At 48.8% G+C, this 15,375-nt stretch overlaps 1 protein-coding gene across 1 annotated transcript in view; it reads right to left on the minus strand.

The window, feature by feature from the left end:
* Positions 1 to 15,375, minus strand: part of LOC8031263 (tudor domain-containing protein 7A) — a 142,138-nt gene that overhangs the window by 103,045 nt on the left and 23,718 nt on the right. Inside the window, exons 6-7 of the mRNA XM_040212490.3 lie at positions 10,821 to 10,995; positions 6,622 to 6,843 (exon numbers count right to left, since the gene is read on the minus strand). Of these exons, the coding sequence (XP_040068424.1) occupies positions 6,622 to 6,843; positions 10,821 to 10,995 (397 nt within the window). The remainder of the gene's footprint in view (positions 1 to 6,621; positions 6,844 to 10,820; positions 10,996 to 15,375) is intronic.

The raw sequence follows: 15,375 nt of genomic DNA on the forward strand, positions 1-15,375 counted from the left end.
TCCCTCCACATAAACTATCTTCCAGCTGTTATCCTTCTTGTGTCCAACCTGGCACACGCTCCGCTGTCCCATCGCATTGTCCTCCATGAGCAACAATGTCATTGATGTGCTACCCACTGGCAGGGCGTGAACTCCGTGCCGAGCACGGTGTGTGGCACGCAAGCGCCCATGTTCTGTGCGTGGCCGATGCACACACAGCCCGCACTTTCACATCATTGAAAAAATGCAATGTTTTCAAAAATTGACATATTTTGAGATATTAACTCTTTCAGAAATATTTACATTCGAGTTAAAAAAAAGTGAAAGCCGTTTACAAATCCCTGTAACGCCGAATTGGAGCGCAGCTCTTGAGGAGGAGGAGTGAAGGGTACTGAGGGGAGGGTAGACCCCTCCCCCTTCTCCTCCTCCTCCCCTCATTCTTTAATATGCTCCGGGGGGGGGGGGGGTCACGTGACCTCGGGGAGGGGGGGGTGTCACGTGACTTCGGGGAGGGGGTCACGTGACCTCGGGGAGGCGTGACCTGGGGGTCACCTCAAGGTCACGTGACCCCCACGTGACCTCGGGGGGTCACATGACCTCGGGGGGTCACGTGACCTCAGAGGGGTCACGTGACCTCAGAGGGGTCACGTGACTTGGGGGGTCACGTGGGAGTCACCTTGGGGTCACGTGACCTTGAGATGACCTTGGAAGGGGTCACGTGACCTTGGGGGTCACGTGACCTCGGGGGTCACGTGACCTTGGGGAGGAGACCACGTGACCTCAGAGGGGTCACGTGACTTGGGGGTCACGTGACCTTCAAAGGGTCACGTGGGGTCATCTTGGGGTCACGTGACCTTGGAAGGTGTCACGTGACCTCGAGGGGTCACGTGATCCCAAGATGACCCCACGTGACCTTGGGGGTCACGTGACCTTAGGGGTCACGTGACCTTAAGGGGGTCATGTGGGGTCACGTGACCTTGAGATGACCTTGGGGGTCACTTGACCTTGGGATGACCTTGGTTACGCCGACGCCGCTCAAGCCGGGAACGGGCCCCTAAGAGCTGCGCTCTAAAACTTGATAGCCCAAAGTCCCACATCCCCCGCTTTGTATTCTAGCAGTCAAAATGGTGCTTAATAGCTTAATTTCATATCATACCGTAAGGTTCTGAAAGAACGCCCAGCCAAAATGAAGAGATAAATGGAGAAAAGCATGGGGTGGGCTATCCTTGGGGATGCCACGGCAAAGCTGTCATCAAACCGTTGCCGGTAGCGGGTGATGCGGAACAAGAATGCGCTCGCTTCATCGAATACAAAGACCGTCACTCACTCTGTGAGACTTCCCTTCAAAGTGAGGACGCTCCAGAGAAGAGCTGGGACGCAAGAGCCATCAAGCGCAATCGGCAACCAAGTCCCTCCTGCCTCCATTAGAGTCAAGCTGCCCAAACTCTAACTGCTCAAGTTCGACGGACAACGTCAACAGTGGAGACCCTGCTGGGAACAGTTCGAGCAGGTCATCCACGGCAAAAAGCTGCCCAAACTCTAACTGCTCAAGTTCGACGGACAACGTCAACAGTGGAGACCCTGCTGGGAACAGTTCAAGCAGGTCATCCACGGCAACCCAGAATCGTCATTGGTCAATAAGTTCCACTACCTCAGATCTGCAATGTCGGGGGAAGCTACAGCAGTGACTGCTGAATTGCCACCAACAGCAAGCTGCTACCAAGATGCACGCGAGATCCCGGGGACACGGCAACAAAGTGCTGCTCGTGGATGACCACATGATGGAACCAGAGAAACGACAGCCAATTCGTTCCACACTCCGGCAGCTATGTGACGACCTACAGGCACACGTACGTAGACTGAAATCGCTAGGGGTGAGCAAAGATTTATTTTTGGCTCTGCTATGTCGCCCGATACTTGACTGATCCCAGGGGATCTTGTGTTGACCTTCAACACAAGTGTCGTTCAAGACAAGGGACAATGTTGCGTGGATGTTCAGAAGGAACACTGGGCTGGCAAAGAAAACGAGCAAGCAAGGGAACAACAACAGCAAAAGCAGCTGCCTGCACTCCCGCAATTCTTGCGTATTAAAGTTGAAAGTAGAGAATGAACAGCCCTAACAAGAAAAAAGGAATCCGAAAGTTCAAGACATACGGCAGATAAAGAGAGTGGAGCAGCATCTCGAGCTCAAAAGCCCAATACCAAACCAGGGTCTTGCAGAGGAACAGCTGCAATGCTTTTACAGCAGGCTGACAAGCTGTGTTGTTTTTTCTGCAAGTCCCCACAACACAGAACTAAGCCAAGCCAAGATGGATCTTCCAGAGAAGTGCTGGACGGTGCTTCGGGTGCACGAAGAAACATCATCTCGCTAAACAGTGTAGGCAAAGACAAGAGACAAACAAAGTCAAACAAAGAAAAACAAGACTTCCCGCTCCAGTCGCCCTGCAATCTATAGTTACTCAAGGGGCCGAGAAAACTGCATTTCCACAAACCGCGACAGTTTGGAGCTTGGAACATCACCAACATATTCTTTTAAGAGTTCTATTCGATGGTGGGAGTCACAGAACAACTGTCGCAAAGATGCAAGCCTGTGGGCAAAGAACACTAGGAGCGTTCTGTGACCATACAGGGGAAAGAAACTTGTGTTCTCGTAGTTCTTGAAAACAAGGGACAAACTTTCCATGTGGAAACACTCGAAACAAGTAGGATTTGTGGTCAGTGACTTCCCCGCCCAAAGCAAGAACTATATCATCAACTAGAAGCAGGCTTCTGTGACCATGATGCACCAACAGGTGCGGACGTCCCGATGGGTGCAGACTGATATTGGGATTTCCTCACAGGCTATGTAAGGACATCCGGCAGAAAACTTGGATGGACCATACAGGGTCCAACAGAACTCTCCGCATTTGTGATCCGGTGTTCACAGGTAGTTGTACTGAGGGCCACGACAGACAGTGCAGATGTATCTCAAGTCGTATAGAAGTTTTGGGACCTCAAATCGATGAACTTTTCCCTGAGAAGGAACCCATAACACCTTTTTACCAGGAAACAGTCAGAAAGAATGGCTATGAGGTTCCCTGGAAACGTACACAGTCGCCGACCGTTTTTTCGCACTCCGATAATTCGGACTTGTTCGATACTTTGGACCTAAAGGAGGAACTGTGACCTACCTGATAAAAATAGCGCATATCTAAGACCAATGTTTCAAACAGCTTGAAGTCCCAAAGTTAGATTATTCGGACAAAATCGCAGCAAGTGATCAGCGGGAAACACCACTGAGAGGCGGCCATTTTGGAGTCTATGTTTGCTGTACATGGATTGGCTTGGTTTGGCAGCGCTACTCGAGTAGTACTGCTAAGCTCTACCACTAGGTGATGCCCTACGGCTTTTTTTTCTCTAGCTGCGCGTCATTATCATCATCACTGTTCTTACCATTTCGCTTTGTTCATTCGCAATTGCAGTCATGGACTTGTGCCTCTCATCTCGATCTCGGTGAATCGTGTTTTCGGACTATGCTAGCTTGGACATCATTGACCTATCTGTTCTTCATCCGCCGCAATGTGTCGCTAAGAAGTGCGGAAAGTACTTGACCATAACGCTAGAAAAGAAGGCAGCAGTTCTCAAGCTAACAGAAAGTTGCCGAATGCAAACGGAGGTGTAACCTCAAGCGAGGCACTATTTATGACTTTTTAAAGCCCGCTTAGAAGTAATAGAGGAAAGTTTTTCAATTTGCTGATTTTCCGGACCGCTCTGTTATTTGCACGTTTTTTTCGGTCCCTGCAAAGTCAGAAAAATCGGTGGGCGACTGCACCACATCGAGAATTTGCGAGTGGCAACGCGGTGGAAGATACTTGCAGAGTCTGCAACTCGGCGTCATCCTGTTGAGCCTTGGTTAGTCTGAAAAGTCGGGGGATGCAGCGAGTGCCTCGATGCGTGAAAGCGTCGGCTGCCTCATCATTCACTCCAGGCACGTGACGCAGATCGGTTGCAAGCTGGGAGATGGATGCGAGATGACGAATCTCGCGGTCCGAGTGCGAGGTCTGATTAGCGTGGAAGGCGAAGCAGGTTTGTGATCTGTCACGACGTGGAAAACCCGGCCTTCCCGGAAGTGCAGGTACAGTAAATTTTCGTTAGTTCAACCCTGGTTACTTCGACTTTCCGTTTAATTCAATCGTGTTCAAAAGTCCCGGCGAGTGCCCATACATATCTATGGGAGGAAAAGTTTGATAGATTGAACTCGGGAAGACTCCGCATCGGATAATTTGTCCCAAGTGAATGCGTGCGGGCTCACGTTGCACGGCACCACGGCAGAACCACCACCAACGTAGGACGAAACACGGGCTCTTTGCTGCAAAGCCGAACGTGCGCAAATATGCGCCTGCTCCTCTACGCCGTTGAGATGGACCGTAGCAAATGACACGATCCAGCGCAACCAATCTGGCGTGGAGTAGCCCGGAGACAGCACGCGCATCTATGATCTCTATGGCACGCGCTCGCAAAGCACTTTTCTGTAGCATCAAGTGCAATCCATCTTGCACGTCAAAAAACACAAATTTTCTTTTCCTTTTTTTTTTTTTTTATTTTTCTTTGTTGTTGACGGTCTGGCTGCCAGGTGCCAAAGTCGACTCATAAAACTTTTTTTTTTTTTTAGTGCGCCATTTTTCTTGAAATTGGCTGTTCCAAGGACACACTTCATCGCATTGACAACGAGACCATAGCTGCGCACTTGTTTGAAGAGCAACCAAAGGTGTCGTTCATGCTCTTCAGGTAACCTGTCCATGAGCAGGTCGTCGACGTATGCAAATGCAAAGAGACGACCGCGTGGCACTTGGTGTACAATTTGTTGGAATGTCTGTGCGGAGTTGCTCAGTCCGAAGGGCATTGGTAGTACGTACTCAAATAACCCCAATTGCATGGTTACAGCCGTCTTAGGAATGTCGTATGCCTCGATCGGTATGCAATGGTAAGCTTTGACCAAGTAGACTTTACTGTAAATAGAGGTTCCGGCAAGTTGTCTTGTCAAGTTGTGAAAGTGCAGCGGAGGATCCTGCAAAGCACTTGCATTCAGGGCGCAGTAATCCCCGCAGTGCTTCCAGTCCCCCGGCTCCTTTTTGGACAAAATATAAGTGGTGAAAACCGTTTCATTTTTTTTTTTTTTTAAGTAGCTTTTGATCAGTATTTTAGATCAGAAAAGAAACAAATGTAGTTGATAAAGTGGATGAAAACAAGAAATGACCTGTCGACATACCCGCGTACCAAGCAGTGGAAAAGGCGGCCCAAACTAGAAAGTTGTAGTGGGATCAGGCACCGACGAGCGGCGAGCGTAGAAAGGTCCCGGATGTACGCGGCGGCGCTGCAGTCATTAATGGGCTTGAGGATCCGAATGGTTCCGAGTGTTCCGAAGACCTTCGGCAAGCAGGTTTGGCTTGCGGTTTGGCGGTATGGCAACGCGAAGTGGCTCCTGTTCTGAACTGATCTTTACCCCATGTTTGCTGTCGTTTGTGGCCAATGAAGTGTCATGCCGAATTAGTGTTCAATTCCGCAGCAAATGCAATGCGAGCCGCCCTGGCTGCCCGCTTTATACAGCCTCTCCAGAACATGCTTTAGTGGTGCCCTCTTGAGCCGTCGATACGGAGTGCGGCAGCCGCGAGCGCTCACTGAGCTCACTACATCTCCTCTACGTCACGGCCACTCAAGCAACCAAGGACGTCATGAAGGAGATTATTTTTTGCTTGTTTTTGTAATTTTAATTTTTCCAACAACTTTTAAAATAAAGCGAAATTTGAGAAAAGAAAAGTTTCTCTAAGTTACGACGTTCAGGGTGCTCGGGTTCGGTGCAAATTAAAAAGCAGTAAAAAAGTCCTTGCAGGGCACCTTTAAGTGGTCACGAATTCCCAAAAACTTAGAAAGGGCCAAGGGATTACTCAAAACACCGGCTGTATCTTGGATATACCCCAAAAGTACAGGGTGTCACAAAAGAAAATTTACACTGTCTTTTTTACCGCGAAAATAAACTAAGCATCGCGGAACGCTCATTCTCCGCCCGAAGGTAGAGCTAGAGGTCACAAACAGATGCCAAAGTTCCAGCCCGATCCGATATCTTAATCAAAAGTTATAACTGATTTTCTGAAAATTTCAATGGAAAAATGGCGACCGACGGAGTTTTCAAACACATGAGGCTCTATGGCACCAGAAACCGAAAACGGGCAAAAATGACCTCCATTTTCCCATTGAAATTTTCAGAGAATCGCTTATAACTTTTGAATACAGCATCGAATCGAACTGAAACTTTGGCATCTGGTTGTGGCCTCTAGCTCTACCTTCGGACGGAGAATGAGTGTTCGGCGATGCCTAGTTTATTTTTGCGGTAAAAAAAACCATGTAAATTTTCTTTTGTGACACCCTGTATCATGTGCCTAGCGGCACCCAAGTCATCCACGCCGACCCCTCGACCATGGTCCCCAGAAGGCGACTGGCGGGGTCCGAGTGGCAACAAAGGGGCGTCACGCCATCCCCCATCGGGTGGACTCGAGGAAAACAACAGCGGGAGACAAGGCAAGTGGGCCGAGCCTGGGGGGACGGCTGGAGAGAGGCACAAGGGGCCCCTGCCAAGGCTTGCGTCGTCCGAGAGGAGGGACCTACCCTGTCCCAGGCCTTGCAGGGCCCTGCGGGCAGCTTCCTCCAGGGCCGCCTCCCGGGACTCAAACTCCTCCGGGTACGACTGGAAGGTCTGCCCGTCCAGCCGCACGCTGGCCAGCCACGTCAGGGGGCCCTGCTTGGAGCTGCGGCTGCTCAGCACGCTGAACGACGCCTTCAGCCCCCTCCGCTCCGCAAGCTCCTCCACCAGCTCCCGGCACGAGCGACCTGCCAGACACACTCCTTGCAGTTCAAAGCTTCCAAAGCTTCTTTCTAGGGGAAAATTGTAGCTTCCTACCGAACGTTGTTAACAAACGACACGCTGGGAGCGTTGCGTACGGTTATACAGGAAGGTATAAAGTTGGAGCCCCGGGTGGGGCCTGGGATCTCTTTTGTTCCAACCAGAGACGAGGCTAGAGGACACCAACCTACTGATTGTCCTTAACAGAACTCTAATCAAGCTCTCAATTGCTATACTTAATATTCACTCTTTTCGCGCCAGCTAAAACGTGGTATCACCTGCGTGCGCCCCCAACCATTTCCGGCTCTGAACTAGGTTGCGGAGGATTTGCAAAATCAAATAATCTTCCCAAAATGGCCAAAAAACTAAAAAAAAAGAAAAGTTTTTTTGTTTTTTTTTTGCACAGTTTAGTTTGGTTACAGGGTCGGGCGCCGCTCGCAAAGAGATAAGAAGTTACTTTGATTTTTCAGGATAAAAGGTCCGTTCATTATGCGAGCAACTACGGACACAAAAATTTTATTTCGCGTAATGAACGCCCCCCCCCCAACTTTGCATAGATTTTTCGGAAAAAAAAGTGAGTTCATTCCGCGAGTAAATACATTACGTACAAACTGTCACCCAACGAGTGTAACTGTGCTTTCATTCACCATTTTCTGTGGTTCTAGTTCTTTATCTCCTAATTGCAGCGGATAAAGATTTAGAACCAGAGGTTCAATCGGGATTAGAAATTCCACAAAGAAGCGTAGTCACATTTGCACTTGGAGCACATGGAAAGAAACCCAATGAGGGAGTGCAGGGCATGGGCTGGTCGTCTCTTGAAAGGCAACTACAGTATAGACCACTCACAACGTAACCGCTTATAGTGCAGGACCGGGTATAACGCGGTTTTTTTAAACCACCGGCTCGCCTCCCATAGAACTCCATGTAATTACATACCGCTTAAAATGCAGGCGCGCGAAGGGAAATACCGGTTATAGTGCGGTTTCTGGCACAGCCCGCCGACCGCGCCGACGACCGGAGCAGTGAGCACGCTTCCCTGTGCGACACTAGGTAACGGCGCGAGCCGCAAACGGCACTCGCGGGGCAAGGAGGTTGCTCGGAGAAGCGAAGAGAGAGGCTTCATTTGCCATAATGACGGAAGGACGCGCGCATGTGTCGTTCATGTGCGTGCGTCCCTCCGCTGCATTGGAAACAAACAACCAAAACGACAGACCAATCGCAGGTCGAGAAGTGTTCGCGCGCGTTGCATGCCAATCGCAGGCCGGCGGCTTCTGTCCGCAAACATGGCGTCGGTTGTGGCGTTCATCTCATCGTTCCGCGTAAAAACGCTATCCTTGACAGTGAATTTTCGTTGTGTGTCGCTATGATAACCCAGCACATACTAGAAGGGAAGATCCACCTACTCGTGCGGCGGTGTGGCGGCGCTCTCAAGACGGCAGAAACGCCCGTGTCGTCGTGTTTGTTTACTTCGGCTAAAGTGGTGCTTTCTAAGCATTTGTGTTTTCGAACATCGCCCGGATTTCTTATTTGGAGCATTTCATGCCTGTGCTCAAGTTCAAGGTATTTTTCTGGCGCGTACCGTATGAAGGATGCAAATTTTCACGCATTTTCATCTCCGGAGAAAAGTGATTAGGGTTAGCAATCCTGAACGCTCGCAACGTCCGTCCGCAACCCGCGACGCCGTTAAAAGGCTGCGCCAGGCAAAAGCCACTTATTTCTTTCAAAATGTGTGACACACTTGAGAGAGATGTGTACTAGTCTGGTGAAATAAAGTCTTTTCTTAAACTAAGCTTTATTTTTCATCTAATATAAAATAAATTCTTTTACAAAGGTAGGTTGTCTCATGGCATGTATTTTGGCCTGAAAAATTGATGTTTTGGTTATAACGCGGTACCGCTTATAGCGCGGATTTTCGCGACTCCCGCGACATACGTTATATGCGGTCTACACTGTAGTAAGTTGAAATTTGAACAAAGGTTGACCGAAATAGATGATACGCAGTGGGCACGGAAGGTATTCAAGTATTTATACATGAAAGGTTTCAACACAAAGTGGACAAACTGAGCCTTAAAGCTAACATTTAAATACCTAACATAGAATACCGAGCATGCACCCTCACTTGAGCAAGTGCCCCCCCCCCCCCTACATCTTCCGGGAATTTCCCATTTCTGTACACGATCGAGCAAGCGCCCCCCTCGCGAATCGAAAAAGCTTTATCGACCAATCCCAGCAATAACCAATTCCAGATACATCTAACTTCCTTAAAATTCCCGTCGACTCCTTACAAAACAAGTTTGACCTCCTCCTTTTTTCCTCCGACAGTACGAAATCAAGATGGCTTTCGTGTAATGTGACAGGCATCGTATACTTTGGTTCTTTTGCGAGCGTAATAGACACTTTCTGTACCGCAACTATGTCGATCGCTCTAAATTTTGTTTACTGGAAGGAACAAATTCTCAGTTATTGTGAGACTCTTATTTCCACAAAGACAACAGAAAAAATACCACAGTCAAAACGAAGGGGTGACGGACACTTTCAAAAAGTGTCCCTCGTCCCTTTGTTTTAGGTGTGCCATTCTTTCTGTCATCCTCGTCCAATAACCAACACGCTCCCAAGTTTATTGTCTTATTTCCACTCTGCGGTCGATACATCCGCCTCGGCCCAAGTAAGGACGGCGTTCTCGAAAAATTAGGATCTCCACGGCACATTTTTCTGTTGCACTTTCTTTGCCACTTGTTTTTAGGAAAGCCCGGCCCTGAACACTGTATGCATAACAAACTCCTTGCAACGAATAAGCTACATTCGAGAGCGACGACCCTCGAGCAACCTGGCGTTTGAAGTCGTTGTTGCCGGTTATCCCAAGTTCTACCCAAAACTGGAGGAAATGCTTCTCCATCTTCTCGAGAGGCGAGAACAGCCCGCAGCAAAAGAGCATCGCCGGAGGTCACGGAGTCGCCCGCCAGACTCTAAGCCAGGGCCGGTTGGAGAGTGGATGCGGCTGCTCCTCCCTGCGGTTCAAAAAGGCTCCAGAGGGATTTTGAGGTCACCCGACCGTTTCCGTAAGGACAAGGTACCTATTAGTGTCGAGATGTTTCGGTGCTGCCCTCTCGTGGCATCTGTTCAATTTTGTTCACGACGCTTTAGTTTCTTTTTTGCTCAGGAGAGCGTGAAAGCGCGGCTCCTGGCACGAGCCCTCGGCATTGACGGTGCTACGACAGCACTTTGTTGTCGGCCATTTTGTGGTATTTTTCCAGAGGCCTCGGCGTAGCTCAGTGCTAGCGTGCTCGCTTCGTACGAGGCGGGCCCAGGATCCAATCCCGCAGGTGGCTGGCCATCTTCATCGAGGGTTTGGCAACATCGACGACAAACGCCCCACAACAACTAGAACGGACGTCACTTCCAGTGGTTGGAAGAGACCATAACAACCGTGAAACATAAATATTTAAATCTTAAAAAAGCACTCGCGATGGCACGATCAAATGTGAAGAATAGAAACGGCATAAAACCACCAAAGTCGACAGCGTCATGTTACTCTCGTCGATGAACGCAGAATAATACGACACGCCCGTCCAAAAGAAAAACACAAAGCATTTTCAGTTAGGCACCCGTGGGGGGCTCAGACCCGCTCAAATAGTTACCCTAGAAATCTCTTTGCTACGGCAAAGGAAATTGGGGAGCCCGGGAAAACCCCCTGGACCCAGTTCCAAAAGCCACGCTTGGAGCAATCTCAATCCTCTCCAGCCCAAAGCCTATTTCCCGTTTGAGCACCAGAAGGTCCGACCCAATTCCTAGGTGAACCTTCCTTCGGAGGTCTGTAGGCCTTACAGTATTTTCTCGCCAAGCGCAGCATCGAAGCTGGGAGGGCTTCCCCGGCCATCGACCAATAGGTGTTCTAGGAGCTTCAAAATATCGGGGATCCCCAAACTAGTGGCTTTGCAAGGAACCAACTGGGCAGTGGGCCTACCTGGGGGTGTGGTGGGCGCCACGGGCGACGGGAGGGGCAACGGGAGGGGCGACGGGGCCCCCTGGACCCTCTCGGCGCTATCCTGGCCGGCTGGGCTGTCGGGGGGCACGGGGGAGGGCACGCCGTTGGAGCGCCGCTGGAAGCGGGGAGCCACTTCCAGCCGGCCACCGGGCTTCTGCACGGGCGGGGAAAAAGGTCACTCGTCGGTGGTCCCCCTCCTACACCACCCGGAATGTAGCTTCCCCGGCATTCCTGCCACTCATTGGACGTCACAGCTAGCACGTAATCAACCAACGAGATACAGTGTAGACCGCATATAACGTGTGTCGCGGGAGTCGCAAAAATCCGCACTATAAGCGGTACCACGCTATAACCAAAACATCAATTTTTCAGGCCAAAATACATGCCATGAGAGAACTTACCTTTGTAAAAGAATTTATTTTATGTTAGATGAACAATAAAGCTTAGTTTGAGGAAAGTCTTTATTTCACCAGATTAGTACACTTCTCTCTCAAGTGTGTCACACATTTTGAAAGAAATAAGTGACTTATGCCTGGCGCAGCCTTTTAACGGCGTCGCGGGTTGCGGACGGACGTTGCGAGCCTTCAGGATTGCTAACCCTAATCACTTTTCTCCGGCGATGAAAACGCGTGAATATTCGCATCCTTTATACAGTACGCGCCAGTAATACCTTCAACTTGAGCACACGCATGAAATGCGCCAAATAAGAAATCCGGGCGATGTTCGAAAACACAAATGCTCAGGAAGCACCACTGTAGTCGAAGTAAACTAACACGACGACACGGGCGTTTCTGCCGTCTTGAGAGTGCCGCCACAACATCGCCGCACGAGTAGGTCGATCTTCCCTTCTAGTACGTGCTGGGTTATCATAGTGACACACAACGAAAATTCACAGTCAAGGATAGCGCTTTTACGCGGAACGATGAGCTTCCACCACGCCGTCTACGTCGACGATCACAACCGACGCCATATTTGCGGATAGAAGAAACCGGCCCGCGACCAGCATGCAACGCGTGCGAACACTTCTCCTCGACCTGCGATTGGTCTGTCGTTGCGGTTGTTTCCAACGCAGCGGAGGGACGCACGCACATGAATGACACGTGCGTGCGTCCCTCCGTCGCTACGGCAACTGAAGCCTCTCTCTTCGCTTCTCCCCGCTTCTTTGAGCAACCTCCTTGCCTCGCGAGCGCCGCTTGCGGCTAGTAGCGCCGGTAGCGCCGTTATCTAGTGTCGCACAGGGAAGCGTGCTCGCTGCGCCAGTCGGTCGGCGCGGTCGGCGGGCTGTTCCAGAAACCGCACTATAACCGGTGTTTCCCTTCGCGCGCCTGCATTTTAAAGGGATCATGAAATGATTTTAAAATCGAATTTCATCCACCGCACGTCGTAAAAGGCGTGAAAAGGAACACAAAAACACAAGACTAGGGAGCCAAAAAAAATTATTTGCTATAGAACTTTTAAAAGAAAACTGGACTCTTTTGCGACTTCTTTCCTTCGAAAGCTCTGCCTTTTCACTACGATGCATACGCAGAATCGGTGCACGTCAGCCGAATCCACATCGCCTATTGGGTAAGAGCCTACCTCACCAGCACCGCGATCGTAAACAATAAATAGCCGGCGAATGTTTCCTAAAAGTTTTGTTAAATAATATTCAGATCCACATTTTGTAGCATAATTAGAGATGTGTGGCGAAAATTGCCAAATTTGATAATGCTGAGAGCCAAGCGCCATCTATCGTGTGGTAAACGAAGCAACTACTGCGCGTGTGGTAAACGAAGCAACTACTGCGCGTGCGCAGTAGGGCAGGGCCAAGTTCAGAACGGTTATTTCCTTTGGTTTCCTTCCTCTCAAAACTCTGACTGACTGAACGTTTATTTTTCTACGTGTTCATCTCGCGCGTGCCGACTTCAAGCAGCAAGAAAGAAATGTACTTAAAACAAACCACGACGAACAAGAACGCTGGATCCACAAACACCCGAGAAGAGCGACAACAGCCGCGAATCCCGCTCCGACGAAACTCTCAGAATATAGGCCTAGCAGGCACTCCGACTCGGCGCAGCGTTGCTTCGTCGCAAGACCGTCTGCCTACGACCGGCTGGCGTACTGAATGGAATATGCCCGCGCTACCCTTGTGGACCCTTCCGTATTATAGTTTGATCGCTGACCTCAATTTTAGGTTAAGAGGTGAGGTCAATCTCTTCCCCTTGTTTTCCGAGGCAGTGTTGACGAACACTCGTCGAAAAGGGACCCTCGTCGATCCTCTCCTTGTTTTGTGTGATATAGAGCTGAAATAAACGCTGTATGGATTACCTTCGTAGCACGGTATGTACACTTTGTTATTGGTATGCCATTTTTATTCTGACAGACTGCACGTCACTGTCGAGCTGTAACAGTTCGTGGGAGGTATACGTGCAATACCGGTCCAACCTTTCTTTGCCGAGTGTCGCGTCAGTATCGAGTTGCAATTGTAAAAGATCGGTCCCGAAGCGCTTACCAACAGCGCGAATACAGCACTTCATCAAACGCGCGCGTCCGCTCCGAGTGTGAACAGGTATTTACGTGGCTCTTGCTGACAGTTCAAACGTATCTTTTTTAACGTCGGCTCGCTCCTGCATCTCCGAGACCGCGAAAAACGCCGCGGCAAATTGTTCCCATCTGCACTTCCCAACAGGCATACCGGCGTATGGGACTAGTCCCATGCTGTCGCTGTAGCGCAACGTATCTCATTGAATTTCGTTCAGCTGCGATGCGGCGATGAGAGGCGCCGATTCAGAAAATACATCGGTGACATCGGCGCAGTAAAATCCACCGGCGCACCCCAACTCGCTAACGCTCCCATCTCCTACTGCAGAGAGAACTTCCGGTTCCGGAAACATTGTACGTCACGGCTTGTTTTGCGGTCAAGAAAAAGTCGATATTTCATTAATTTTTTGTGTAGAAGTTAATAAACCGAGACGAAAACGGATGCCTGTTCGGCATTCAGTGAACATTGACGGTTTATTGTAAAAGTTACGTGGAAAAAGTAAAAAAGTCATTTCATGGTCCCTTTAAGCGGTATGTAATTACATGGAGTTCTATGGGAGGCGAAACGGTGGTTTAAAAAAGCCGGGTTATACCCGGTCCTGCATTGTAAGCGGTTACGTTGTAAGTGGTCTATACTGTGTTCGCAAATTTACGGTGATGAGACTGGTTCGAGCTATTTTGGAGCAGCAGAGAGAGGAGCATGCCGTTCATTTTCATGCAATCTGGATAATATGTTAGGATTCAACTAAACTTGCCTTCCCACTTCCATGCAACCTCACCAATAGCACGGCAGATTTGCTTAAAGACGCAACTATCCGTTCAACTGCGCCTAGAAACACCAGGCACCGCAATGAGGTGCCGATTGATGAAGGACATTAGAAACGGCTGCCAATTATTGTTTTAGGTATGGTACCACTAAAGCAAATAGTAAATTCCACTACAATAAAGTTGCATTAGGTTCATTTTAAGCACGAAAATTATCGTTCAGTCAAGCTCTACAGGTTAATCTGCAATAAAACTGCAAAAGGTAAAAAAAAATGTACATATAATACTTCTTTATTTGTTTTCTCCAGGGAGCAGAGGGGCAAGGACAAAAAGTCATTCAGCAACTTCACAAGGTCCCTGCCCCGATACAAACGGCAGAGAGGGCACTGATGACATGTTTCATAATCACTCATTCAAAATAATGAAACAACAAAAACAAATCTACACACATACAAGAAAAATCAAGCAGTGGTCAACCAAAAACGTGTGGGTTAGAATTTGTTCGTCAGAGGCAGTGAACGTCATAAACAGGGGTATTATGTGGGACTTGGAGACAACTTCAGGTATGACGTGATATTGAATCAATTCATTTAGTGAGGTAGATTGTGTCTTGTTTTGTTGATTGATGTCTGTATGTTATACGAGATGTCGACAAAAACCATGGTTCTGCATGTCATGTATTATGACTTTAAAGAGATGCTTGTTTAGATTTTAAAAAATCTAATCATTAAGGCGTTGTTTGCGAGTAGGGCAGATCTGAAAAGGAAAGATATATTTAGGATGTTTAACTGCTGAAAATAATTAGCAGTGCTCTCATTCCATGCGAGATTTGCTAATATTCTAATTGATTTTTTCTGTGCACGAAGGAGGTTAAGAATGTTATGTTTCCTAGCTGCAACCCACATGAGATGACAATATGTTAGGTGAGAAACAACAAGAGCATTGTATTGTCACGAAGGACAAATGATGAGGCGGCGAATAACTGAAGAAACTAAACGTTTAATGGGGCAAACCTATGCCCAAAACAAAATAGAAAAAGGTTAGCGTCCTTTACCAATAAACTAGTTGTACACATACTCAACAACAAACTTTACGTATAGTAAAATTACTGTCTCGACAGGTTTCCTATAAAGGAGCGCATATTAAAGAAAAAAAAGAGGAACCAGCTGACTCAGTTGTGAGTTAGCACGTGTGTGTCCTGTCCCTTTGAGCGTCGTTTTGCATAGTGTTCAACGATCGCAAACTAGTC

The sequence above is a fragment of the Ixodes scapularis genome, unplaced genomic scaffold, assembly GCF_016920785.2.
Source record: "Ixodes scapularis isolate PalLabHiFi unplaced genomic scaffold, ASM1692078v2 PGA_scaffold7__128_contigs__length_106722199, whole genome shotgun sequence".
NCBI lineage: Eukaryota > Metazoa > Arthropoda > Arachnida > Ixodida > Ixodidae > Ixodes > Ixodes scapularis.